This window comes from Epinephelus lanceolatus, chromosome 15 (assembly GCF_041903045.1).
Source record: "Epinephelus lanceolatus isolate andai-2023 chromosome 15, ASM4190304v1, whole genome shotgun sequence".
Lineage (NCBI taxonomy): Eukaryota > Metazoa > Chordata > Actinopteri > Perciformes > Serranidae > Epinephelus > Epinephelus lanceolatus.
The window spans coordinates 17995060-18022807 of NC_135748.1; the positions used below are offsets into that span (position 1 = coordinate 17995060).

General features: G+C 39.8%; 2 protein-coding genes and 4 long non-coding RNA genes across 9 annotated transcripts; 4 read left to right on the forward strand and 2 right to left on the reverse strand.

Annotated features, from left to right (window-relative positions):
• The first annotated feature begins 1174 nt into the window (after positions 1 to 1174).
• On the forward strand, positions 1175 to 3583 carry LOC117266588 (uncharacterized). Of its 2 annotated transcripts, none has more exons than XR_013493344.1 (5): positions 1175 to 1292; positions 1914 to 1958; positions 2123 to 2152; positions 2831 to 2992; positions 3344 to 3583. It is a non-coding gene; the product is annotated as an uncharacterized LOC117266588 (long non-coding RNA). The 2 variants fall into 2 exon arrangements; XR_013493345.1 differs by having other exon boundaries at positions 1233 to 1292; positions 1820 to 1958.
• A 2337-nt stretch (positions 3584 to 5920) lies between these two features.
• On the forward strand, positions 5921 to 7046 carry LOC117266589 (interferon alpha-inducible protein 27-like protein 2A). 2 transcript variants are annotated; one of them, XM_033641847.2, is made up of 4 exons: positions 5921 to 6026; positions 6169 to 6192; positions 6377 to 6496; positions 6812 to 7046. In XM_033641847.2, exons 1-4 carry the CDS (start codon positions 6017 to 6019, stop codon positions 6895 to 6897), a joined length of 240 nt encoding a protein of 79 aa, XP_033497738.1. In that variant the 5' UTR covers positions 5921 to 6016; the 3' UTR covers positions 6898 to 7046. The 2 variants fall into 2 exon arrangements, with proteins under 2 accessions (XP_033497738.1, XP_033497737.1); XM_033641846.2 differs by having other exon boundaries at positions 5932 to 6026; positions 6335 to 6496.
• A 1558-nt stretch (positions 7047 to 8604) lies between these two features.
• Positions 8605 to 9651, forward strand: LOC117266587 (uncharacterized). Its single transcript, XR_013493343.1, has 4 exons — positions 8605 to 8688; positions 8851 to 8880; positions 9065 to 9226; positions 9436 to 9651. It is a non-coding gene; the product is annotated as an uncharacterized LOC117266587 (long non-coding RNA).
• Positions 9652 to 16077: 6426 nt separating this feature from the next.
• Positions 16078 to 17196, forward strand: LOC117267607 (interferon alpha-inducible protein 27, mitochondrial-like). Its single transcript, XM_033643616.2, has 4 exons — positions 16078 to 16172; positions 16330 to 16359; positions 16533 to 16694; positions 16962 to 17196. The coding sequence occupies exons 1-4, from the start codon at positions 16163 to 16165 to the stop codon at positions 17045 to 17047; spliced, it is 288 nt and encodes a 95-aa protein (XP_033499507.1). The 5' UTR covers positions 16078 to 16162; the 3' UTR covers positions 17048 to 17196.
• Positions 17197 to 20648: 3452 nt separating this feature from the next.
• Positions 20649 to 21624, reverse strand: LOC144467085 (uncharacterized). 2 transcript variants are annotated; one of them, XR_013493449.1, is made up of 3 exons: positions 21596 to 21624; positions 21322 to 21474; positions 20649 to 21072 (listed from the first exon to the last, which is right to left on the reverse strand). It is a non-coding gene; the product is annotated as an uncharacterized LOC144467085 (long non-coding RNA). The 2 variants fall into 2 exon arrangements; XR_013493448.1 differs by lacking the exon at positions 21596 to 21624 and having other exon boundaries at positions 21322 to 21583.
• Positions 21625 to 24108: 2484 nt separating this feature from the next.
• On the reverse strand, positions 24109 to 27337 carry LOC144466958 (uncharacterized). The gene is made up of 4 exons (XR_013493346.1): positions 27279 to 27337; positions 27155 to 27181; positions 26958 to 27056; positions 24109 to 26725 (listed from the first exon to the last, which is right to left on the reverse strand). It is a non-coding gene; the product is annotated as an uncharacterized LOC144466958 (long non-coding RNA).
• Positions 27338 to 27748: the final 411 nt, after the last annotated feature.

Sequence of the window (27748 nt, forward strand, 5' to 3'; positions counted from 1 at the left end):
CCAGAATGCACTGCGCCACACCAGACCAATAATGCTCCCGCAGGAACACTGCTCAGCCTTGCAGCCAATTTTCCCCAGTGGCCACTTGCAGTATTCTGACTGATGCCCATGATCGTAGACCTCTCATCCTGAAACACCTCCTCCTTAACAAATCTTGATACTTGGCCACTGCAGCCCTGTCAGTAATGATGCTTACCATTGGGTATGTCCACCTGACAACTTGAAGAGAAAATGACCATCTCTAAATTTCCTTAGACAGAAGATGAGCTCTCATTTTCACCCAAACAGAACATCAGGGGACTTGTAACTTAAGGAGCTTTACATCTGCTGATACCTTTCGTATTACGGGAAAATACTTCCCTTTACTGACAAGAGTTTCATGTTACATCAAGGTGTTCCCACAGAGTTAAGAGTTGTTTATTATTTACTGTATATGACAGGAGGGAGATTTGCAGAATTATCAGGCCATTACATAAGTTTTTCATTCAATTCTCCACTTTTATTGCAACATTGCAACATAACTGTTGGTAATATAATCACAATTACTGCACACATTATATATATATATTGCTTATTTTGTTACTTAAGTTAGTGTGTCATTTATTAATAGATACATTATCTATATTTAGGTAGTAATAGGAAAATTACTGGTAAATTATTTCATTTTGCATTTATAGTAGTTGGTATAGCCTATTGTTTCATTTGTATTTTTATGTGTGGTGTTTCAATTGATTCATTGTGTTTCCATGGTTATGAGTTCCTACCTTGTGGGGACAGATATGAGTGATACACCTCGTGCCTAACAGTGAACAGAGGTTGCTGTACCCATAGACATATATACGTACATACATATATATGTCTATGGCTGTACCCCTAAGTTGGGATGTGTTAGTAGTACTGTCTTGTAGTGTTGGTAAAAATTAAACGAAGAGGAAGAAACCAGAGCCCTTGAATGGAAGGAAAGTTATATTCTACGGCAGTGGAAGAAACAAATGTTGTGGCCCGCTTATCACAGCCCGGAAGAACTGGGGAACACCAACAACCAGGAAAACAGTTAACGTTACAGTAAACATGAACATTAAACATCAAGACATTTTATCCTTAAACCAGCTGAACGTTGTTTTTCCTGCAATAAAAAAATAGTACATTTGTACGTAAATAATCTCGTGTTTACTTCACTGGCTGTTAATAGTGCCCTGTTAGTTACATTTTAAAGGCTGGTGCTTTTATTTTGAAAGCGCACTTCCGGTAGGATAAACAGACAAAGCTTCATACGGTAGCTCCAGAGAAAGGTGGGTTTTATACCTTATTTTGTGTTCAGCACTGATAATAAGGGCTCAGTATTTGGCGTCGTATCGTTTCCTATTGTTATTGAAAGTGGGTGAATTTAAAAATAAGATATTTTAGACGCTAGCTAATGTAAGAGATAGCATGAATGCCATTTTAAGTAACGGTCATTTCAGTCCTGTTCAGCAGTTACGTTGTAGTCTTAAGAAATGCTGTACTATAGAGGAGTATCGCACTTACGCTTAATTGTAGCATCCTATCAGAACATGTCATCTTTTTAAGCCAGAAAAAATGCTGACAGTGGAGGAACTTTTTGTTTGTGCAGTTTTTTTTTTCAATCGCATTTTTGATGAGCACACACATCAGAGGCCCTAAACGCACCACAGGGTTTGGATAAATCATTACTGTTATCTTCAAAAGATTTGTTTTTTCTCAGCTTACAGTGTCATATCTTACGGTATGTTCAGGGCACATTTTTGGAGCTACAATATCACCATTCAGTGCTATTGAGTATCACTTCCTGTTTGTCCAGTTCACATCTGCAGGTTTGATACATATATATAGGTGATATAGGAGTTTGGCGCCCTCTTCTGTTCACACTGGGACAAAGTTTCGTTTCTCAACAGGTCAGAAGAGATCTTGAGACCAGTAACAAGACATGGGTCTAGCAGGTGAGCGTTGCTGTAACTTTGACAGTGCTTATACATTGCCTGCAAAGTGGTGTTAAATGTACTTTTCTTACAAACATGTAATAATGGCAGTAACCAAGACAGATATCTTTGATTAAGCAGGATGGACTGTACATGTTGATGTCAGTTTTCATCTTGTTTTTCAGGGACAACTGCCGCCATTGTGGGAGGTGCAGGTAAGACTTTGTACAGCTTTTATGGTCACCTGTGTTCACCTTTTCAACTGATTTTAAATTTATTAAGAAAAGCCATTTACATAGTCAACTTACATTATGTATCATCAGTGGCATAAGACAGCTAGTTAAAGTGTCTTACTGCTGCTTTTATGTTTTATCCGCTTGCAGATGTGCCCAGCTTGTCAGTCTTGAGATTTTGCACCGAAACTAGCCACTTTACATCATCTTGTCTCGTGCCATGAGTAAACAGACTTGATACTGGATGACATCAACATACATATTACCCAGCAATCATCGTTACACAACTGCATATGACAAAACTACAAATGAAAATAGGAAATTATTAGTTTAACTTAACAGTTTTTTATAGTTAAATAATAGTTTATGTAGAATAAGCATGTAGTTTGTTATAACTTGATACCCAAAAAAATGGGTTTGCCTTTTTGAGGTCATATAAAAACTGCACCATTTTTGTTTTAATCTGAGTCTTTCTATGAACACTGCCGTATTTCCAGGTGGCAGTCAGGTCCCTCCACCCCACGCACCCCAGCACAACCACACAGACTGCACTGTCTATATTTACGCCCCTGTGCATGATCCATTTTAAAGTGGCCTGACAAATTAGCCCTCTATCATTAATAACAAAGTTTCCTCTGCTGCGTTGTTGTCCATGTGCAGTGGTTGCTACGGTCGGGGCTCCTGTTGTTCTGGGAGCCATAGGTTTCACCTCAGGAGGAATAGCAGCAGGCTCATATGCAGCCAGCATGATGTCGTCAGCTGCAGTTGCTAACGGAGGAGGAGTGGCAGCAGGAAGTCTGGTGGCTACTCTGCAGGCGGCAGGTAAGAGTCATACTTGATTCTTTTTAAATGAATTTTAATGTGGTTCTAAAATCGTATTCTTGATAGTGAGATGATAATCTTTGGTTGAAGATTTTTGAAGTGCAATCACACAAAACCCTGTACAAGTGTCTAGCAAGCCTGTAACTGAAACAATATTAATGTAGCATCGTCACAATAGAAATTAAAAAGCTTATATGGGTAAGCAGTGTTGTATTCAACAACATAGTTTTTAGGTACAGTTGAATGATGCACTGTAATGAATGTTTCATTCACTCCTTTACCTAGAGAAGAAGACTCTCAGCTTCTCTGTAGCTCCATTCCTTGATATAAAATGTGTGTATCTCTCTGTAGGTGCAGCTGGTCTGTCAGGAGCTGCCACTGCAGCTGTGGCCGGCACTGGAGCAGCAGTGGGATGGCTCACAAGCTTCTTCCGCTGAAAATCATGATGGCTCAAGATGCATTTCCAGTATTTTTACTTTTGCCAAATGAAGATTTCTGCAAATCACATCTGATAATTTACCAAATGGCACTTTTGATTTCAGACAACTGAAAGGTGTTGTGCAATAAATGTGTTAATTGTAAAAAAAAAAATACTGGTTCAGTGTGTCGTCTGTAAATAGATCTGTAAATGAATATTAACGCAAACACATGAACAAAAAGCTGAGCAGAGACTCTTCTTCCTAGACAACTTTGGAATTCAAAGTGAAACACTGAATCCTCTAGTTTTATACAGCCATCATTGAAAGTATCCTCGCTAAATCTGTAACAATTTGATACAGCAGCCTAGATACTTATATTTGCATAAAAGCACATTGTCAACAGATCCGCCAAACTCATAGACTCCCCTTCTCAACACTTAACTCGCTACAACAAATCAGAGGGGCTGGTAAAATGATATTTCACCCATCCCACCCTACTGACTAATGTAAATCCATCCAATAATTGTTGAGATATTCCAGCCTTCTCTGTTTTTGTTGTTGTGAATACAATATACAATTAAAGCTGCAAGCAGCGATGAACAGGCCCTCGCAGTCCACGCGCGTCGGGGCATGCTGCCGTCGGGGGGCGTGCACCTACATGTCTTGTCAGCTGTAATAAATTAAAAAATAAACGTTATCTCTTACTTACATTTCCAGTATACAGGTAGGCACCCAACCCACATATGTAAAAAGTAGAAGCTGAATACATGCCCAACAGTTCAAGGTCTTCTGACTCTTTGAAAGCTGACATGGTGTCTCTAGCTCAAAGTATGAGGGACAAGAAGAGGGTGAAAGTCGATGAGTTTTGAAGAGGATTTGAAGATTTTCCAATTTACTTCCATTCACACTAATTAGACTGCCACCAGAGCGCCACCTATTGGCCGATTTGCACTGAATTTTGCACAAATCCTCATCAGGCCATGGAACACAATTAGCAAAAGTGTTGTGGTAATCGGACTGTATTTGGTCAAGATATGAAAGACTGTCTGTTTTGAACACAATGTGCAGGAATTTGTTGTTTTATATTTTGGCTGTTTTTTGGACAATCAAAATTCTTTTAATAACTTTTCGTCAGGAGGGTTGACAGATGCTACATGCAAAGTTTGGTGCAAATCGCTCAAATCGCCTAGGAGGAGTTCGAAAAAGTATGTTTTTCATTTGTCACAATTTAGCGAATGGAAAGTTACCGCAAAAGTGGGCGTGGCTTACACCACACAATTCAGCGGAATTCAGAGAACACGTAAATAGAAGGTTTAACAATGTGCGACATATTATGTGGGAGTTATTAGCCAAAAACGCTTTTGCATTGAAAATAGCGCCACCTGCTGGTCATTTTTTGGTGTGTGAGTTACAGGGACCAGTCTATACCACCCCTATCAATTTTATTTCCGTGAGTGTTATGGTGTTGGCACAGTGCTAAATATTAAATTAGTCCTCAGGAGGGCATTGACAATAATTATACCAAGTTTTGTGTTAATCCGCCCAACCAATGTTGAGATATAAAATACTTCAATTTAAAGAGCGCCACCTTGTGGTCATCACCCGAAATTTTGCACAGAGCCTCAGGGCCTCATGGGGAAGTGGTAACCTCAGTTTCATGTCATTTGGATACACCAATGTGGAGATATGCAGCACTTCCTGTTTAGAATGAAATCTGCAGGAAGTTGCTATTTAATAACTGAGTATTGTTTGGAATATCAAAATTCTTTTAATAACTTTTTGTTGGGAGGGTCCACAGATGCTGTGTGCAAAGTTTCATGCCAATCGGTGAAATTGCCTGGGAGGAGCTCGAAAAAGTAGGTTTGCAACATTTTGCGAATTTGCGAAAAAAAACGGTAGGCAGAAATGGGCATGGCCTATACCACAAAATTCAGCACAATTCACTGAACGCGTGGATATAAGGTTTTTGAATGTGCGACAAAGTATATGGGAGTTATGAGCCAAAACGCACTTTCCTTAATAATAGCGCCACCTAGTGGTGGAAATTCAGGACAATAGATTATAAAATTTTTCACCAGGTGTGACTTATATGCCAAGTTTGGTGAGTTTTGGGGTATGTTCAGGCAGTGAAAAATGCAATCATATGGGCAGAAGAAAAAAAAAATCGTGAGAAAAACAATAGGGACCTCGCAGGTCTGTGACCTGCTCGGGCCCTAATTATTAATATTGTATTTAACTAAAATACTTTGATCCCAGTAAAAGCCACTGTGACCTCGAGTGCCAAAACATTAACTTCATCAGTGAGGTAAAGATGAAAGTTTGTCTTGAATGCAGGTTTCAAGGAGCAGCTGGAGCTAAACTGGTTCAGCAGCTCTTTAAGTGTTCATGTGTTTTGTTTTTCCTCTTTTGTTCCAAACATAGCCATGATTACCATCTTAAAAATGTTTATTACTTGAATTCATTTGGGTTGAATGTAGACAGGGACTCTGTGACCCTGCCCTCCATTTAGGTTTTAAAAGTTTCATTTTTGAGGAAGTGAAACCCGACCCACACAGTGCGCCATATAAAGCTCAGCTCAGCTTGTGACTCAACAAAACAAATAGACATGGACCCTGGTGAGTATCTTGTCTTTGAAACTGCTGATACTTTTTTACGAGTATATGCTTTTCTTACAAAATGTCAGTAGCCATAGAAAATGTCTTTTGTAGTCCATCTGGTTCAGTCGGTGTTGATTTGAGTTTTCATCTTGTGTTTCAGGCACAGCTGCAGTGATTGGAGGAGGTAAAACTTTGTTCAACCTTTATAACTGATATGAACACACTTAAATGTAGAAAAGCCACTTAGATGCTAAACTGAAATCATGCAGGATCCATTTTAAAGTGGCCTGACAAATGAGCCCATTTGCTGTGTTGTGCATGTGCAGCAGTTGCTGTGGTTGCAGCTCCTCTTGTTCTGACTGGTGCAGGTTTCACCACAGCTGGAGTAGCAGCAGGCTCCATTGCTGCAAAAATGATGTCAATTGCTGCAGTTGCTAACGGAGGAGGAGTGGCAGCAGGGGGTCTGGTGGCTGGTTTGCAGGCAGCAGGTAAACACAGTTACTTGATATTTAAAATATTTGTTATCTTGTGGTTTTAATGATTGTATCTTAATGACGAGATGAGCATTGTTTGAATGATAATCACGGAGCGTTTTGTGCCCTATTATGTCTTTTTAAGGTGCAACAACAACACAGAATCCAAGCTTCACATTGTCATAACAGATTTTAGTGGCTTTAAGTTAACAATAGTGTTTAGGTACAATATAATGACACTACAGCATATAATAATGCTACTGTTTCAGCTGTCTCAGCTTCTCTGTAGCTCCAGACTTTGATACAAAACATCTGTGTATCTCTCTGTAGGTGCAGCTGGTCTGTCAGGAGCTGCCACTGCAGCTGTGGCCGGCACTGGAGCAGCAGTGGGATGGCTCACAAGCTACTTCTACTGAAAATCATGAAGGATCAAGATGCATTTACAATATTTTTTACTTTCTCTCATTAGGGAAGCAACAGCAAATTTAAAATGTTCACTTACTTAACTTTTGGAATTTCAGATGAGTTAAACGTTTTGTGCAATAAATGTGTGTAACCTGGGAAAGATACTGAGTTCAGTGTGTTGTTTGTAAATCCTCCAGTCCTCGTTTCATACCAGAAAGTACTGACTGAGTAAATGAATGAGAGTGTGCAAAGGTTAATTAACGCAGCAATTCACACTCAGATAGAATAGTAACTCAGACATCAGCAGAAAAGCCCCAGCAGAGACTGTTCTCCCTCAGCTCTGCTCACTTCTGTAAATCCATCCAATAGTTTGATCTGTTTTTTGTTTTTTTTTAAATGCAGTTATTAATAACAGGCCACTGCAGCCATGTCTGTTATGATGGCTATGGATATGTCCACTGACAACTTGAACAGAACATAGTTAAGATACTGAGCGTCTCTAACTTTATGTAAACAGAAGATGAGCTGTTATCTACAACAGCAGGGGAGCTTTGCTGCTGTCACAGTACTGCCCTCCACTGGTAAGTTTGTATTACGTCAAAGTGTTTTCACATTGCTCAGAATTTAAATAAGAGGACAGAAACTTGAATGATTTGGCCATGAGACATGCCTTGTGTCAAACTGCAGATTTCGTTAACCCTTTGAAACCCAAGCAAATTGGCTTGATTTCTTTCAAAAACACGGGAAGAAGGCAATGAGCAACAAAAGAAGAAAAAAAAATCGCATGAAACTGGTAAAAAGAAAATTAAAAACAAGAAAATTAGTTGAAAAACAAAAAAAGATTTAAAAACAAACACGGAAATGACCTGGAAAAGGGGCTTCAATATTATAATAATTCTATACCTTAAATACACATTTGTAATAATTATAAATATATATAAAAATTGCATGAAACTGGTAAAAAGAGAAAATTAAAAACAAGAAAATTAGTTGAAGAACAAAAAAAGATCTAAAAACAAACACGGAAATGACCTGGAAAAAGGGCTTCAATATTATAATAATTCTATACCTTAAATACACATTTGTAATAATTATAAATATTTTTTTTCTGACTTTTTTCTTTTTTCCCTAGTTTTAAAAAAAAGGTTTTCTAATAAACAATTTTGCAATTTGTAGGACATTTCTTACCAAGTTGCTCGTTGCCTCTTTCCCATGTTTTTAAAGAAATGGCACCAATGTGCTCGGAAAGCAGCACAAGAAAAGTGATGTCACTCCAGGTTTCAAAGGGTTAAATTCCCCCTTTTTATTGCAATAAATGTTTGGTACACATAAATATAAATAGTGACTACATTTTATCCTCAGGTCCCATATGCTGGATTAACACTATTATGATTTCTTGAGAATAAATACTTACTATTGTACCTCAGTAATTACTTTGATCTGAGTAAAAGGGCCAAAGCATTAACTTCATCAGTGAGGTAAAGATGAAAGTGCAGGTTTGAAGGAGCAACCAGACCTAAACTGGTTCAGCAGCTCGTGAGTGTTCATGTCTTTTGTTCTTCCTCTTATGTTCCAAACATAGCCATGACTTACCACCTCAGATATGTTAGATCTTTGCATTTTGGGGGAGTTAAATGCAGACAAAGACTCTATGATGCCCTCCTCAGTTCAGATTCTAACAGTTTCATTTCTTAAGAAATGATACCTAACCCTCACACAGTATATAAAGCTCAGCCCAGCTCAGGGCTTATCAGTAGCCTGCGCAGTACAGCAAGACTACACTACCCACGACATGGGGCTTTGTGAGTACCACTGTTCCTTTCACACTTCTTTGAAAGTGTTGATACTTTAAGACTGTATGCCTTTGTTATGAAAATAAAAACAAATGATAATAACCATAGCAAATGTCTTTGACTAAGAGATGAACTGTAAATGCTGATTTCAGTTTTCATCTTGTGTTTCAGTAACATTTATCGCTTTAGGAGGAGGAGCAGGTGAGACTTTAAGAACAGCCTTTATGTATCACCTGTGTTTATTTGTACAACTGATATAACCACACTTTGATGCATAGCAGAAATGTGCATGCTAAACTGACGTCATACATGATCCATTTTAAAGTGAGCAAACATACAGCACATTATCATTAACAAAGCGTCCTCTGCTGTGTTGTATGTGCAGTCGCTGGTGTGGCTGCAGCACCACTTGTTCTGGGAGCCATAGGCTTCACCTCAGCTGGAATAGCAGCCGGCTCGTATGCAGCCAGTATGATGTCAGCTGCTGCCGTGGCTAACGGAGGAGGAGTGGCAGCAGGAAGTCTGGTGGCTGTTTTGCAGGCGGCAGGTAAAAGCCGTTACATGATTTTTTAAAATGAATTATAATCTTGTGGTGTAACTATAGCACCTTTATGGTAATTTTGGGTTTACAATGTAGTGTTTAAGTAGAAATGACACTACTGTGTATAATTATGCGCCTGCTTGATGCAGTCTGTCAGCTTGAGAGCAAGACTCTTCTGTTGCTGTGCCTATAAAACTTGTGTAATCTTGCTGTAGGTGCTGCTGGGCTGTCAACAGCTGCCAATGTGGCCGTGGCCAGCGCTGGAGCAGGTGTTGGAGGAACAGTGTTGGCTGTATTAATCTGAGAATAATGAAGAAAGAAGATGCGTTTACAATACTTTTACTTTTGGCAAATGAAGGACACAATCACAAATGACATCAGTTATTTACTAACTGAAATGTGTTGTGCAATAAATGGTAACCTGTAAAAGATACTGGTTCAGCGTGTCATCTGTAAATATCTCAGTTCCCTCATAATGTCTGCCAGAGGATACTGAGTGAGTAAATGAATGAAAGTGTCAACAGGGTAATTAACTTTATAACATTTAAGCAACATCTTTCCTGGCCACAGTTAAGTTGGGGGTCATAAAACTAAAACACTGCTATAAAGCTAATATACAGCTGTGAGCAGCCTTGTTGTTCGGAGATAATCAGCTGTTGGGTCATAACTATGAGTGACACCTTTTACTTCACACACACAAGTCACTTAATCGATTGTTATAATGATATTAATTAGTCCTGCTTAAAGGCAACAGGCTTGTAGAGTGCCGCAGGAATGAGTCCTAAAATCTGGAAATGAGTTAGCATTTTTGCGCTCCCGGTTCCCCCATTTTGAAGTCAATGTTTTTGTGGTTAGATGCCAGGAATAAGGTCTGTGGTTAACACAAGCTTGAGAGACTTTCATGTTTTGTTCATCAAAATGAAATACATCACTAAATACCCCACTCGTGAATTTTGAATCTTTTATGTGTCTACAAAAGGCGGTTGCTAGCAAGAGGTTAAATGAGACTACAGTAGCAATGTTTGTTTAAGGTTAACTATTAGCTTTTACCTCTGGTGTTTGCATTTGGGTTTCAGTTATCAAGAAAGTGGTGTTAATTTGTGGAAGTTATCCTGTTGAACAAAATGTGTAAGCATCATAAAGGTTTGTCTGCCACAGAGTTTATTTTCGGCAATAATCCAAAATCCAGTGGGAAAATCCCATAGGCTTTTTGACGAGGGAACCAGTGCTAACTTTCGCATCAGCCTACAGAAAAGCGTCATCCCTGGAGCACTCTATGGTCATTAAGCAAAGTTTTGGACAATATAAAATGTTAAATAAGTCCGCACACCAGAAACTGCTCCTTTTGGAAATTTTAATTGTATCACCACATGTGACGTTTCGGGCACATTTCTTTGCGCCCAAAACGTCACTTGGTGATACGATTAAAATTTCCAAAAGGAGCAGTTTCTGGTGTGCGGACCTGTTTTTGTATTTTTGTATTTGTTCTTCTGTCCAGATGTGCGTGCTGTTTTTTGAGTCTTCACAAAATAAAATGTTAACTTGATGAGGAAGAGGAAAGGTGAAGGGATTACCTAAGTCATTACAAGTCTTCCTAAGGGAAACATGACTATCTGTAACCTTCCGAATCTCCTGGTTAAAAATGCAATTGTCAGTTGATTAAATTGTTCACCAGACATCTCTCAAGATAAAACCAAAGAGTTTTAAACCACTGATGTCACTAAAACCCTGTGAGTCTGTTTCCAGTGACTGGGATATATTCAGTCAAGGGCATAGATTTGTGTAGAGACAGTAATGTTCCTACCGATATCCAGCAACTACTGAATTGTTCGCAGCAATAACACTGTTGTCTGTCTGCGCAGTCAGTGTATTTGGTACATAGACAGTCAACAGAACTTGTTCTCTCCTTCGGTCCTCCTCCCCTAACTCAGTATAGCTAATATGATTGTCTTCACCTTTATTCTCTTAAAATTACAGCTTTGTTCTCAACACAGACGTGTGAAATATGCTTTGAACGTGCAGAAAGTTTTCAACATGAGCAGGAATATAACTGTAACGTATAAGAGCTATTAAAGTCCAGAGGCCGTATTCACAAAGCCTCCTAGTGCTAAGAGTCGCTCCTAGTGACGAAATTCTACGAAAATTCTTAGAATTGTGACGTTTTCTTAGAATTTCCCCTTAAAGTAAGGTGACCAGATTTCTGAGATGAAAATCGGGGACAAGTACATTTTCATGTATTTTGACCAGCTTTTATTACACAAAAGTTTGCAATCAAACAAATGAGTGACATCGCCAACCATCCATCCACTGAGGAAGACAAAAATATATTAATCTTGTTAGCTTGAGGATGGATTTTTTTGGTCAAAGGTGTCTACTCATACCTGAATCCTGAACTGATATTTATGACACAAAAGGTGGCAATCAAAAAAATGGTGATCCCCTCATTCATCCACCTCCGTAGCCTCCGCCTCAGGAGCTTGGGTAGAAAAAGAGCAGAGGAGAACATGAGAAAAACTGCAAGAACAGAGCCAATAGTAAGTGAATAGTTTCTTAAAGAAATAACATCAGTTTTGGTAATATACTTATACAATTTAGTCAGAGTGCTCTTTTTTATCTGCTCTACGTAATTGCCTCTGTTTGAAATGTGCTACATCAGAGGTTTCTAAACCTAAACCATGTTCCACTTTGTACCAAACCAAATTTCCAAAGTGCAACTTTCTACTGCAGATCTAATTTTTTCATACAATAAAAATAACTGTATCCCCCATGCAACAGCATCAGCAAGGCTAAACAACATCAACAAAATGCTACTTTATTAAAATCAAAGAATAGCCTACATTTCTAAAGTGCACTCACACAAGTCACTCATCAGGGGGACAGACTACAGTCAGCCAGTTTCTCCTATCTCTTCTCCTGCATGTTACGCACTGCATGTCACAATCATACTTACTTTACCTCACTTCACACACACACAGTCAAGTCTACTGCCAGCTCACACAAAATAAATAAGTTCATACACAGCATACCATTTAACGCGGCCGCTGGTCTCCTCTTCCCTCCTTTTTGCTGCCTCTAGATTGTTGTTGTTGATGCTGCTGCGTCTGGTCGTGCTTCCTGATAACGTCTGTACATCATACGACGTCTTCTCTGGCAATGCGTTTACTGACTACCGTAATAACTGGTGTTTGAGTCTGTGCGCATTTTCAACCCATTCAGTGTCAAAATCGGGGACATTTTCGGTCACCCAAATCGGGGGCTGTCCCCGGAAATCGGGGACGTCTGGTCACCGTACCTTAAAGTTAAGACTAGAGGCATTTCTCAATACCAAGTACGCCAAGTTTGGACTTGCGCGCTTGGGAGTTCGGACTTGGCAAGTTCAACTCGGGAGTACAAACTCCCAAGAACGGCTGCCATTGCCACTGATCTGTGAGAAATGCATTCTGGGATACCTGGCTGTCAAAAGTCCACACAAGTCACCTCCCAATTCATCCCCGATGGAACAGGCAGAGCAAGTTCACATCCGGGCATTTGGACTGTACTTGGCTGGATGCAGACTTTGAATTAGAACAGTACTTGGGCTGCGACTGATGACGTTTCACAAGTCCACAAGAACACAAGTACAGGCAAGAACGCAGATTTAGAAACGCCTTAGGTCCTTGTAAAGTTATTCACAGAGCATCTCAACCCTTATTCTCTAGATGCTGGATGACAGTGAGTAAATTAAATGCCACAGATTAGAATATCTGTGGTCAATCTCATCCTTGACACGCACATATTTCCCACCACACATAATAATGCTATAACGCCAGAAATAAAATGACCACAACACAAAGATATTTTAAAAATACATCAGTGCAGCAGTGATGACTTTGGTCTGTCTCAACCTTCCATCAGCAGAGTGATCACACTAACAATGACAACACTTTTACAATCAGCAGTTCATTTCGTTTCCACTGAGTGTCCACACCCTTCAGGCTCACAGAGGGACGTGTTTGTGACAATCACCTGTTAAAAGAATGCATCACACATAGCAAGGGGGTCAACCACACCTTCTCACTAAGATAAAAGTTTCTGTCCCTTCCTCCCTCAGAGTTGAGAACTTTCCTAAATCACTCCTAAGCTAGGACTCCTTACTAAAAATGTTTAGGCTAAGTTAGTTTGTGAGTACGGCCCCAGAGGTTTATAAATGAGAAAAAGAATGTATGTGAATCAGTACCACATGCACATTTTAAAAAGTGACTTCCTCAAACAAAAGAGGAGGGAAGAGTACATCATGCCAACATGTGTTGACTACGCAGAGATGAGGCTGAATGAGAAAAGCTGATTGGGAGGACAATAATAGTATATATGTACTGAGCCAACCATCTGAGGTTTTTTCCTTTACATGAAGCAATACATTTCCATCATAAATTGCCGCATAAAAAATTACCAGAATGCAGGAAACAAAGATTTTCATGCTCAGAATTTCCAGGGGGAAGACCCCCAGGCACCTTGCTCAATATGTTTCCCCTCCAATGTTAAAATGAAACCAGTGCCCCTGGTGCTGCATACACCCCTGGAAATATGACTTCTCCATGTGGATCCTGATGATACAGGATGAAAATTGCCCAAACTGTCCAATCAATTTACCTGTCAGCCTGTATAAACCTGTAAAAGCACCCTTATATGTTGAAGTTCATGGAGTGTACCCAAAATCACAACTAAATGTAGGATGTTACTCCGGACATTGGTGTAATGTGTGTTACGTCATGTCAGCTGCTGTATTCACTCATGATGACTCAGTGATGGTTTATTGGGAGGGTACGTGTTACCAAAGGATGTAATTTTCTTACTGTCTGCGCATATAACAAGAGGAGATTTGTGGATGGGTGTGTCATTTACTGCATACTCTCAGTACTTCATGTTCATTTCAACTCAAAAGGCATTTTTTGAAAACAATCGAAAGCAAATGTGTTTATAAGACATCAACAACAATAACAATTACAACAGAAACATTATACTTTGTAATAATGCAGATGTTGCGCATTATCAATGGGCCTTATTGAAGATCTTGTCTAAATATCTTCTCTCTTTCTCCAGAACGATCTTCATCCAGAGTTTCAGGAAGTCCCTCTGAGGACGGACTGTGTGTTCATTTGAACTCAAAAAGTATTTTTCCAAAACAGTGAGTAACAGTAGCATTAAAATACGAATACAACAAAATAGAATCATAAATATTAATAATGCAGATGTTGTGCATTATTATTTGGCCTTTTGTAAGATCTTGTCTAAAGATCTTCTCTCTTTCTCTGGAACAATCTTCATCCAGAGTTCCGTCAGGACCACTTTGTCAAAATAATCTTTATTTACTTGCACAAGTTATATTACATTTGGCAATATGGTTCTGTTCTGGGACCCCCTGCTTTTCCACGCGCTTGCGTAGAAAGCCTGAGGCAGGAAGAGCACACCTTCCTGCCCTTCATGAGCCATCATGAACAGCTGGAGCAGGGGGCGTAGCAGCAAAAGAAAACCCAGACAGAGCAGAGCAAGCAAATGAATACAATAAAGTTCGGACCCGCATAGCAGGAGGATCTGGGACCCCCTGCTCTTCCACGCACTTGCGTGGAAAGCCTGAGGCAGGAAGAGCACACCTTCCTGCCCTTCATGAGCCATCATGAACGGCTATAGCAGGGAGCGCAGCAGCAAAAGAAACCCAGATAGAGCAGAGAAAACGGCATGACAGGAGGAGCTGGGGTGGAGGTGGGTTGCGATTACCAGCAGAGGAAGCAGCAAAAGGGGCCAGGCTAGAGCTGTTTAAATAGCGCGCTCTGAATGCAATTTTCCAATAGGAGCAAAGGAGCCGTCAGCTGAGCCATCAGCTGATTGAGGATTGCTTGCTTGCCATTAATGGCTAATTAGAGCTTGACGTCGTGGCCTGCCAGAACTAACGCTACGCTTGATTTTCAGGAAGTCCCTCTGGTGGGCCAGGTCCAGGAGGACTATTCGTCCGTGGTGCCTGTGGAGGAATATGTTTATTTAGCTTAAGGTTCAGGAAAATAAAATAAAGACTGTGACAAACACTCAACAAAGAATAACAAGCCAGAAATCACAAGACTGTGCAAAATGTTACATTAAATCTATAGAAGCTGATAACTTGCCTCACTTCTGGTGCGCCATCTACGCACATCTTTGAGACAGCAAGAAGGAAACGTTCGGTGAACGTCCTTCCTGCTGCGAGGACGTGTGCTGCTCTGAGGCAGTCAGCCAGCTGGTGTAGGTGTTGTGCCATGCTGGCTGAGGAGTGGCTCCCTGTGGCTTTGACCAAAATTTAACCATCAATTGACAATCTAACCATATTTCTTACTTTTCTTTTTTTTTCCAAATGTAGGTATCGGAGCCATAGCAATGCCTCACCTGTTTCAAACCACCCTGTCCCCCCTCATAAATAACAAATAGTCCCTCACCATCTTTGAATAAGCTGATGATAGAAGTATCATAAGCCTGATAACTAAAAACCAGGACCACAGTTAAGGAGAGGGGCCAAGCAGTCACTTGGTGCCACAAGAACAACCTCCTGCTCAACACATCTGAAACCCAGGAACTGATCATTAATTACAGGCATAGCATCTCACCTGAATCTGTCATACACATCCAAAATGTCATTGGTGGCGTAAAGATGAAAGGTTGTCCTGAATGCGGGTTTAAAGGAGCCGTCCCAACTAAACTGGTCAAGCAGCCCTTTGGTGTTCCCGTCTTTCGTTTATCTTCTTATGCCCTACATACAGCAATAACTAACCACCTCAGGATTTATTTGTGTTAATTGCAGACAAGAACTCTGTGACACCCTCTATTGTTCCAGATTGAACGGTGTCATTACTCAAGAAATGATACCTAACCCTTACACAGTATATACAGCTCAGTGCAACTCAAGGCTCATCAGTAGCCTGCGCACTCCATCAAGAGATGGGGCTTTGTGAGTATCACTGTTCCTTTGACAGTTCTGATACATTGCTTTCAAAGTGCTGATAGTTTTGCTTAAACTCTTTTCTTATAAAAAATATTGACAGCAAATGTCTGATTAAGCTTGATGGACTGTGATTGTTGATTTTGGTTTTTGTCTTCTGTTTCAGTGACGGCTGTGTTAGTTGGCGGCAGTGCAGGTAAGACTTTGTACAGCCTTTGTGTGCACCTTTGTTTACTTTTCATCAGATTTTAACAGACTTTAATGCAGAAAAGGCATTTTCATGCTAAACATATTTCATACCTAAAGTGGCCTGACAAAATGGCACACTATCATTAATAAAGTTCCCTCTGTTGTATTTTGCATGTTCAGCGGGTGCCGTGGTCGCAGCTCCTCTTGTTCTGACTGGTGCAGGTTTCACTGCAGCTGGAATAGCAGCAGGCTCCATTGCTGCAAAAATGATGTCAGCTGCTGCAATTGCTAACGGTGGAGGAGTGGCAGCAGGAAGTCTGGTGGCTGGTCTGCAAGCAGCAGGTAAATGCTGTTAATTGACCACAGGGGCATTATGTGTCCTATGTCAACACAGTCTGAGGTGCAACAACAACAGCACAAAATCCTACACAGGTGTCTCACAAACCTGGGACTAAAGGAAACAATAAATTTAGTTTTGGGTTTATAATACAGTGTCTAGAATAAACTGACACTTCTGTGTATAATGGTTTAGTTTTTAGCATCAGAAGAAGGCACTCTCAACTTTTCTGTAGCTCCTTGATATAAAACATCTGAGTTATCTCTCCATAGGTGCTGCTGGTCTGTCAGGAGCTGCCACTGCAGCTGTGGGCAGCACTGGAGCAGCAGTGGGATGGCTGGCTGCAATCATCATATGAAAATCATGAAGGAACAAGATGAATATCTTTACGTTTGCCAAATGAAGGTGGCAACTGCATCTGATATCTGTTCACTTGTGAAGTAACACTTTTGTCATCTCAGGCTACTGGACTGATATGTGCAATAAATCTGTGTTACCTTTAAAAGATACTGTCTCAGCGTGTCATCTGTAAATATTTCCATTCCTCATCATGTCCACCAGAATGGACTGAGTAAGGAAAGGAATAAAAGTGTCAACAGGTTCATTTATGTTTTGTAATCAAAGCAGCATTCATATGTTTTTCTGGACACAGTTAAGTTGTGGGAGTAGAAGGAGAGTAATTATATGCACGTCAGAAGAAAAAGTAGTGCCTGCACAGTTACTCCATGCCAGAAATAATATAGACAACATTCCCATCCTACTTGGATCTTCATTAGATTAAAATGTTTCATAAGCAGAAACCACACCTGTATTTACACATAATGCACACCAGTAGGCTGACGTGATGGCAGGTGTGGTTAACCATCTAGTGTGGCTTTTTGTGTTACTGTTTTTCTCTACGTACTTCTTTCCTGTTTCCTTCATTGAATTGTTTACTGTCATTTGTTTTATCACTCTCACATTTTAAAGCGTAAAGTTTGGCATTTTGGCCAACACAATGGTTTTTTTGGGCCAAAAGTGGCCATATCTCGGCAGACAGCGTGTCACTTAAAGTGGCCCGCCCTTAATTATGCGTAACTTTAAGCCTTAATATTGTAACGCTGGGTATATAGTGACTGTTATTATGTGTGTTGATTACATTATTTCCATTGAGGGAGGTGTCCACTGTAGGGGTATTTGCTGATAAGTTGTTCTGGGGAGGGGTAAGGAATGTTGGGGGTAGTTACGGTTACGACAGTTCACGACAGAGGGGGTTGGAGGGGGAGCGGCAGGCTGCCGGACCAGTTGGCGGGACAGTTTTTAAGGAGCAGGAGTTCAGAGAGTTAGAGAGCCTGTTTGTTGTTTTTCCGGGGACACCTCAACCTCGGGTTAGCTGTTGCTACTAAATCGGGGCTCTGTTGAGCTAGCAAACATTGCCTCCTCCTCGTCCTTCCTCTACCCACCTAGCTACCCCGCAACGCTACAATATAATGTATATTGGTGAGTTGTTGGTCATTTTAACACGGGAGTCTATGGGGACTGACTAGTTTCTGGAGGCAGCCTCAAGTGGCCATTCAAGGACACCTTTTGGCACTTAAAGCAACTCTTACCTTTCTTGCATTTCACACAGCAAAAATTTGAACATCCACAACTCCTGCCTCCCTCCAAAGTCCAATCCGCCTCCTCCTGCAACTCCACCTCCCTCCAAAGGCCTACTCCCCCCTCCTCAATTACGTCCTCCTTATAGACGTAGGCTTTGGCAAGGTAATGTTAGATACACGGAAGAGGAGCGCGAGTGTAACGTTACAACCGAGACAGTCAAACGCAACCCCGGAGTTTAAAAACTCAAGCGGAGTCAGTGATGACTGATGAGTTTTAGAATAAGGTTACAGTGCTAACGTTAGATAGTAGCGTTAACGTTACTAGTAAGTGGAAACGCACAAGGAAGATAACGTTAATGTTTCAGAGGCTATGCTACAGTAGGCTAACGTTAGCCATTAGCAACTGGTTGCTGTGTTGTCATATATAACGATATAGCCTATGTTACATTAGAGGCAAACTAAAAATACCTGTCCAGCAGAAACTCTGTGACCATCTCGTCCCTTTTTAGCTAAGGATGAAGCCATTGCTTGAAAGCAGAGCCGATGTTGACCCGAGTTTTGGCTCTTGCAGCATCAAGTTCTCTCTTAGTGTTAGCTTTTTCTGCTATATTCTTTCTTTTGCCAACTGATTTCCCTGTTGGAGCGGCTGGAGGTGGAAGTGGTGGTCCACATTTGTCTGCCATTGTTGCGGAAGGTTTATACCCACAAGCGTCCCTTTTACTAGCCTATTTGTTGTCTCACAGACCCTTCCTGGTCGGGGGTGGGGGTGTGGTTGGGAGACTAGAGAGGCGCTATACAAGTGCAGGTACCCTTTACCATTCCCTCTAGAAATGTCATAACGCGTCCTCATATCTTATCAAAAGTTGCTTTTGTTACGCAAGTGGTTACGTCAGTCGGAGGCCTCCATGTGGGGAAGACAGACAGGACGCTCGGCCAATCATTGCATTTGGACCGAATGCAATGATTGGTTGGAGTTTTCTTAGAACCATATGAGAATGGTACAATTATGATTTTTTTTTAATCTCTGGTGGAATTCACTTACATTTTACTGTGCCATCAGCTTATTAATAGCATTTTAACCTAAACAAAGAAAAGCATAATATTTCCAGAAAGATGAGTGTCACTTTAAGTGTTGGTTTCATTTAAACCTGACGAAGATCTAAGTAGGATCAAAACATTATCTTTATTACACCATTGTGGCATGGAGTAAGTGTGCAGGTGCTACTTTCTCTTCATTTATACAGTCAGGTTGTGGGCTATAAAAAAAAAAAAAACTGAGCTGGAAGATGCTCTAAAGTTCAGCTGGTGGAAATTTCATTGTCAGGAGATTATCAGTTGTGAGTTACGTTGTTGTATAACAGTAGGCTATTAAATAGCGCAGCTTTAAGAGAACAGGCTTTTCAACTGAACTCATCGGATCCACCTGTGGTGATGCATTTCTATCTATCTCTTGAAGGAGCCGTCAGAACTAAACTGGTTTAGCAACTTAGGTAACCACCTCAAAAATGTTAAATATGTCCGTTTCTGATCTTGTTGATCAGACGCCTTTGGGTGGCATTAAGCACAAGCTTGAGCACATATAAGAGAAACGCTGTTAAGTGCAATAACCACATCTTAAAGGAAAGATGGCACACATATTACCCTCATAGATATTTTTAGAAATTAATAACTTGACTCACTGTTCAATGTAACTCTTGTCATTTGCATGCACACCCTAAACTGTTCTGATGCACCACAATGACATATAGTACACCACAGAGTGCTGACAGGATTGGACTCAAAAGCTTCAACACCGATACACTGCCCAAACTTTTTGCTCTGCTGTATGGAAATCGGAAAGTCACATTACTTTCTGTAGTGACGGTGAACTTAAATCACTTGACACGTGACAGAGGTTTATGATCGTTACACACGGCACTGTGGAAGGCCAACAACATGTTATAAAAGCTACAGGTGGCCACATTTTTATAGAAATATTCATGGTGCCCAGAGGATTAATCCTACTAATCCCACCCAGTAGCAGCAAAGTGTTTTGTCAACTGCACGATGAATTGCCATTAAAATCTGGTGCAATCATTCATGTTCCCACAGGATTGTAGTGACTCTGGTGATACCTTAGCATTTAACTTCAAAACTCATGACATCCCCAGCAGCCTCCGTTGTGCTTTGTGCTAATTAGTTAAAATTAGCGTGCATGCCAGATGGTGAACATTACATCAGTATGTTTGTGCTGTCATTGTGGGTGTGTTGACCTTTAGCTCAAAGCATCACTGCGACTCTGAGTCTTGTCATATTAACCTCATGGAAATGTTTTAAATAGCTTAATCAAAATGGTAACAAGCACAATGCTAACAACTATGACGACAATAGAGTGATGGCTTTATTTTGCATGCATTTTATTTAGATTTAGAATTAGACAGTACAATCAGATGGATATATTCCAAGAGCACGAAAGCATCGTTTTAATTGTCCTCAGTTAAATGATGTGAAAACAAAGATTCATCAGAGCTAATGAACATCCTCAAAATGACTCAAGGCTGCATCTTCCACATTTATAAAACAATTTTGACTTATTGAAAAACCTAATGACAAAATTAAATAGAAAAACTAAATGAATTAAGAAAGTTATCAGATTTATCACAGCAAAAAAAAATAAATCATAATTTGTAGTCATCCTCATTTGTTAAAGAGAAATGTGTTGCATATCCTGCTGTAAATCTTCAACGTGTAAAGGTTTGGTTACAGATGGTAAATAGCATCCTTCCCACTGCTACTTCATTCCCGGACAGACCGGAAAACAGACCTGCAGTAAGATCACATTACATTTAGGGAAAGAGAGCTTTATTATCATTTATTACTGCACATTAATAATCAATTTGCTCATTGAAACTTGATTTATACATAGATGTTCAATGAGCCTCGCTGATACCTTTTATCTCAGTGCTCAGGCTGCCGGTGTCTACTATACAAACATGCTTATTTGTTTTTTTAACGCACCTTTCCAAGATATTTGCATTGACTGAAAAATTTATAAATTAAATATTCAGTTTACCAAATGGCCACAGGATTCCCATTAGACTTCCTAATGCTGCTATCAGATCTCCATTAGCAATTGCAGCAACAATAATTGCCACTATTGCTGTTAGTGAGGTGTAACCCATAGCAGCCAGGATAACAGGAGTCAGGATCACAACCGTTGCACCTCCTGGGAGAGAACACAGCAGAGGAAACAATTTCCCTGATGACTAAAGTACGGCTAGAGGATTTTGAAATTTAGAGGTTTACATATTTGATATGTGTGCTGTGGTGATTCAGATTGGTCTCACCTGTGGCCGCAACGAAGGCCTTACCTGTTCATAAAACACAGACAGAAGGCAAAAACATGTAATTCGCGCTGAGCTGCCCTGAGCAAATATTTGCTGAGGAATATTAAGTTGAACAGTATTATCAAATTACAGTATTGTCAAAGACATAAGTATACTCATAAAGTTCTTCCATCTTAGCTTTGGGAGTGAGTGAGTGAGCCTTCTGTGTCAGATGTGAGACCTTACTGAGCTCAAAGGAAAGTGTATGTATTTATATAACCTGCTGGCATGTTTGGGTGAGGCTGCAGTCGTTTTAAAATTTCTTTGATCATGATGGCGTGAGGACAACATCATGTGCTGACAACAGGATTTGCATTTCTGTGAAACTGAAACTCATGATAATGTAAATGGAAACAACGCCAAGTTAGAGTGCTCCTTCAAAACATGCTCATCTACATGACATTCATCATTATTTCATTTCTGGATCCTTGTTGACGTAAATAGGGACAAAAAAGTAAAAAAGGTTCAAGTGTAAAGAGTTGTAATAGTGTAACAGAAAAGATAATAGTTACTGGGTATTCACTGACATTAGTGTGTTAGGAATACTGCATCTATTAGATAAATCAATACATTATTACATTTGATTATTGCGAAAAGAAAATAATTTGGTGTTTATATGATGTTGAGATGTTGTAGTCAGCTGTTTGGTGTCTGTCTCCCCCTGCTGAGAGCAGAGGGAATCATTTAAGCCACCATCATCTCTCATCTCGTGCTCCTTATTCTAATTCCTGACCAAGAGTGAGAGGTTGACACTCTTTTCACCTCTGCAAATCAATGAATAATAATCATTTTTAGGGCAAGAGGATACAGGAAAGAGTGAAATGACAACTAATTAATGAACTAATGAATTACCATGAAATCTGGTGAAGTCATTCATGTTCCCAGAGGATGAATTGTACTAACTTCGGTGATCTCTTATCCTTTCCTCCAGTAAAACCAATGACACTCCCAACAGCTTCGGCTGTACTTAGTGCTAAGTTACAGATATTAGCGTGCTAGGTGGTGAGCATTGTAAAACATATACCTGCTAAACATTAGCATGTTGGCAATATCATTGTGATGTTTAGCTTAACCCTATGGGCCCGAACGACGCATAGTGCTTCCAAATTCACACCCGTTCTTCTCTGTGGATTTTCTCCGCGACCGCATATCACGTGAAACAGCGGAACTGTAGCTTTCCGAGAAGGCCAAGCACTTGTCGGTAGTCCAATGTTTTCACAGCGAAAAAAAATGATAAATTTACACTAAAATGATGTATAACAGAGCTTTCATACAGCTTTGCACACACATTACTGTTGGATGGATTACTCGCGAACGCAGGCTCGCACAGAAATGCCATGCATATCACATGAAAGTGCAGGAGCAGAGCTTTCCAGGGATACCACACACATCATTGTCCTGTCATTCCATCATGCTATAAATACAGATTGATTGTCTACAAAATAAAAACCGGACGAATTTCTTTACAATCCATGATATAGATCGTGTTATCAGTCACTTCATATAGTGAGGAATATCGTATCTTACCACGTCTTAGGCTTGCGTGTGTTTCTCCCTGTCTATCCACATTTGTAGTCCAGCTTTCAAAATGCAAATATCTCCATATTGTCCAGTTGACACTCCACCAAACTTTGTATGACAAGACCAGCCACTTCACCTTTGCGCACCCAGACAACTGTAGCCTAATGCATGCTGACAGGGCCTTAGTCACCATATACATTGAGGGGGACACGTGCCCCCCCCCACCAATGCCCAAAATGTTCCCCCAGTATATAACTGAAACTGAAAAACAAATATTATCTTGGAGGACATCATTGCACTTGGTTGACTATTTTTCTATGATCTCAGATGTAAATATTGCATGTTTCTTTCAGATAAAACACATTTTTGACTTGTGAATGAGTCAATGGAATTTCTTACAATAATGAAAAAATACTGGCAATCATGTCCGCCTGGCACAAACCACATGTTTTGGACAGCTGTGAAGTGACAGAATGTCCCACCATCATGGTTCTTATATTGCCAGATTCCAAAGAGTCTCCCTTCTTCATATTTGGCAGAATATGTCAACTTCCAACTTGCTATGGTGACATACATGTAAAAATGTAAGAATTTAGTCACACGGATTTGTTTTTTTCATTGATATAAAAATTAATATAAAATACAGGCACATAGAAGGACATGGCATGATGGCAAATCTGGTTAGCCCAGATTGTCCTGAAAAAAAAACAAGATATAGCATGTGTATGTAGCCTTTATAATGACTGTGATATGAGCTTAAAAGTAAAGGCAGTAAAAATACCCCAAAAATGCCTAGGGCCCAAAGGGTTAAAGCACCACTGTGTTTTGTTAAATTAACTTTATGGAAATGTTTGAAATTGCTTCATTTAAATGGCAACAACTATGTTTACAACAACAACAACGGTGATGACAATAGATTTGGTTCAGAATTAATAAGATAAGATAAGATAAGATAAGATAAGATATACTTTATTGATCCCCCAGGGGGGAAATTCAAGTATCACAGCAGCACAAGACAAAATCAAAGGACCTTAAATAGAATAAGATTAAAGAGAAAAAATAAGAAATAAAAATTAAACATAATAATAGATAAATAAAAGATAAAATAAAATTGCTACATCAGATGAATTAACTGACTAAAAATTGCTTTATAATCAGATAAAACTAGCATTAAAGAGCATATGTGCATCATCTTAAATGCCTCCAGATTTAGTAAATGGTTTCAAAATAAAGATTCATCAGAGCTAATGAACATCAGTAACACCAGCATGCATCTTCCACATTATAAAACAAGCTTTTGACTCATTGAAATACAAGATGAATATGGGCATTTTTACACTTTTCACGACCTTGTAGCGGCACTGTATTTGCTTCTTCAATGATGCTTTAAGCTCAGTGCATGGCAAACACATAAAAACTGCTCTGTTTAGGTTATCAAATTATCACAGAAAACATGATTTGAAGTTGTCGTCATTAGGAAAAGACTCAGTTTGTTAGAAAATCTATGTTGTCATTCTCTAGCTGGTTCGAAGACTGTCCTAGCATATTTAGTGTGTACAGTGGTTTATTATAACCCTCGTTCACGTTTCTTGTTGCAGCAACCTCTAGTGCATTGGTTCCCAACTGGTCCAGCCACGGGGTCCAGATTTCCTTGGTCATTAGTTTAAGTTCAGTACATTCAGCGTCATACTAGTCAAGCTAGTTTGCTGTCTCTGTCAAGTCGCTGTCCATTATTCATTCACTCTTCAGCATGATGTGGCAAAACTCTGTGCCGAAATTCACTGTACTTAAAAATAAAGTGTGGGTTTTTTTTGTTTTGTTTTGTTTTTTACAAAATTGCGGTCCATACAGAATGGACCCGCGACCCACTTTTAGACTGCGACCCCCCGTTTGGGAACCACTGCTCTAATGGCTGTAACAGCTGATGATGGGAGCAGTGTTGCAGAGTAACACAGAGACATATTTAAATTACAACATACATGTAATTGTAGTATGTTACAATTACTGAGAAAATGATAAGTAATTAAATTATGGTTACTAATCCAAATGTTGGTCATTACAGAGAGGTCACGTTCAAATATATTGTTCTTGGTAAAAAGCTGACATGTAAAATAAACATTCATTGTGTTGCTTTGCATCTTTTCGCTGTGCAGGAATGTCTTCTTTTGAAAAACGGGTCAGCGAAGCCATTGGAACAAAACTGAGTGCAACACCTACGCACGTAAGTTTTTATAACTTAAAGGGGAACTAATGTTTTTTTCAACCTGGGCCCTATTTTCCGATCTACTTTTGTCTAAATGAGTGATAGGATGTTCAATATTTTACATTCCTCCAGTACGAAGCTAGGGCTGACCTGCCTGCAGCCCGTGAGCGCACGCTATATTAAATAATAGGGCACTCAGACAGCGTCAAACAACGTCAAAATACATTCACTAAAAGTGCTTTTTTTCACTCAGATAGGCTTGAACTGTTAGTATAATTATCCAACTGGATTCGGACATGTTCCTCTGCCTGTTGCTGCTCCCTCTCTCTCCTCGTCCCTCTTCAGTTTCAGTGAGTTCTGCGTCCGCGTATGTCCGTGTACTCCGTGTTCAAATAAATACGGGTGGTCATCAAGTTCAAATGGCTCATCCAGATCCAGTTGGTCAAAATCGGGTGAAAATTAGGACATGTTTGTTGTGGCAAGTCAACCGCTGGAGTGACCTTACAAATGCTAGGAGTTACTCTGTTTGGAGTAGTCATGGCTGAATTTTGTCGGATAATTATACTAACAATCCAAGCCTATCTCTGTTAAAAAAAAGCACTTTTATTGGATGTATTTTGATGTTGTTTGACGCTGTCTGAGTGCCCTATTATTTAATATAGTGCACGCTCACGGGCTGCAGGCACGTCAGCCCTAGCTTCGTACTGGAGAAATGCCAAATATTGAACATCCTATCACTCATTTACACAAAAGTAGATCGGAAAATAGGGTTGAAAAAAACATTAGTTCCCCTTTAAACTGTATCGCCCAAGTGCAAGCATTTATTAAAAAAATAATCAATGCATTACTTTGATGGCGTAATTAAAATAGTTAAAGTACTTATTACATGTTTAACAGGGTAACTAGTAATCTGCAACCTATTACTTTTCAAGAGTAACCTTCCTAATACAGGATGGGAGCAAAGGAGGATGTCAAGTGACATAGTACAAGTGAGAGAGTCCACATGTGGATAAGTCAGGGTGGTTAGATGGGTCAAACAAACACAGGACTTGCACCCAGGAGACTGCTGTTCAAACATACTTATAACTACATGAATTTAACCCTAACCACAATATTTTCCTAAACCCAACCACGTTCACCACATGTTTAAAACTGCAACTGTTATGTTTAGGTGTGTTGACTTGTTGATCTCTAGCCACTGGTAAGGGTGCTAATTTATTAAATGCTCTTGTAAGTCATATTTGATGATAGGAACAAATGACTTATGTGCTCGTATGGTTTAGAGTACTTGTTGCAGGCTCCAGTTTGGTTACAAATGGCTAAGAGCTCCTCCAGTTCTCGTCCATTCCCAAACAGAACAGCCATACCTGCAGCGAGATTACATTACATTACATTTTAGGATTCCCAAGACACCATCAGCTCCATGTTGCACTTGCCTGTCCATAAGTAAAGCTTTTATTCCACAGTCTAACATGCTCCTCTCTACCATCAACACATGCTTATTTGTTTTTTAATGCACATTTCACAGATATTTGTATTGACTGACTAGAGACAGAAGGTCATAAATTTAAAAAGATGCAAATAAAATGTTCAGTTTACCAAATGACCATGAGATTGTAGCAGCAACTGATGAGCTGAAACCTATGGCGATCAAAAGAGGACGCAGAAGAGGCCACAGGAGCACAGCTATGACACCTCCTGGGGAAGAACATAGCAGAACATTTTCTCAATCATTAGAGTACAACTTGATACTAAAAGGTTTTCATGTTTAAAATGTGTTGTCCAACTGGTCTTACCTGCAGCTATAATGGTGAGGATTTTGCCTGTTAATGAAACACAAGAAACATGTTATCTGCCCTGAGCCCATAATTCATAATTAATATAAAGTAACAGTATGGCCAAAGAAACATGTATACTCACAAACTTCTTCCATGTCAGCTTTGAGAAGGAGTGTGTGCGTTCTGTGTCTGAGAGGAGACTTATCTGAGTTTAAAGGAAGGTGTTTAACCTGTTGGCATGTTTGAGCAAGTCAGATTCGTCACGTTCTTTCCATTCTTTCATCATCAACACCAGGATTTTTTTATTTCTAAGAAACTGAAACTTAAACAATAACGAATTAGCGCCCCATTACGTCCTTAACATAAAGTTTCATAGGTTAGGTTTAGGCAGGTGAAGTTATTGTGGTCAACACATACCTTAAAATGACTCAAAGTTCACTTAGAGTTTGGACACGTGTGCTGTGAACAGGAAAGATCATTGTGGCCACCATCAACTCTCATCCTGGTCTTTTTATTCTAATTCTTGATCGAGAGTGAGACGTTGAAACTCTTTTTTTCAACGCTGTAAAACAATGAATAATAATAAAGACAGGAAAGAATGTTTTTCTTCAT

Coding starts and splice junctions, on each gene's coding strand:
- LOC117266589 (XM_033641846.2), top strand. Junction 6,193..6,334: donor AGCTGCAGTGATTGGAGGAG/GTAAAACTTTGT, acceptor GTGCATGTGCAG/CAGTTGCTGTGGTTGCAGCT. Junction 6,497..6,811: donor GGCTGGTTTGCAGGCAGCAG/GTAAACACAGTT, acceptor ATCTCTCTGTAG/GTGCAGCTGGTCTGTCAGGA.
- LOC117267607 (XM_033643616.2), top strand. Junction 16,360..16,532: donor GTTAGTTGGCGGCAGTGCAG/GTAAGACTTTGT, acceptor TTGCATGTTCAG/CGGGTGCCGTGGTCGCAGCT. Junction 16,695..16,961: donor GGCTGGTCTGCAAGCAGCAG/GTAAATGCTGTT, acceptor ATCTCTCCATAG/GTGCTGCTGGTCTGTCAGGA.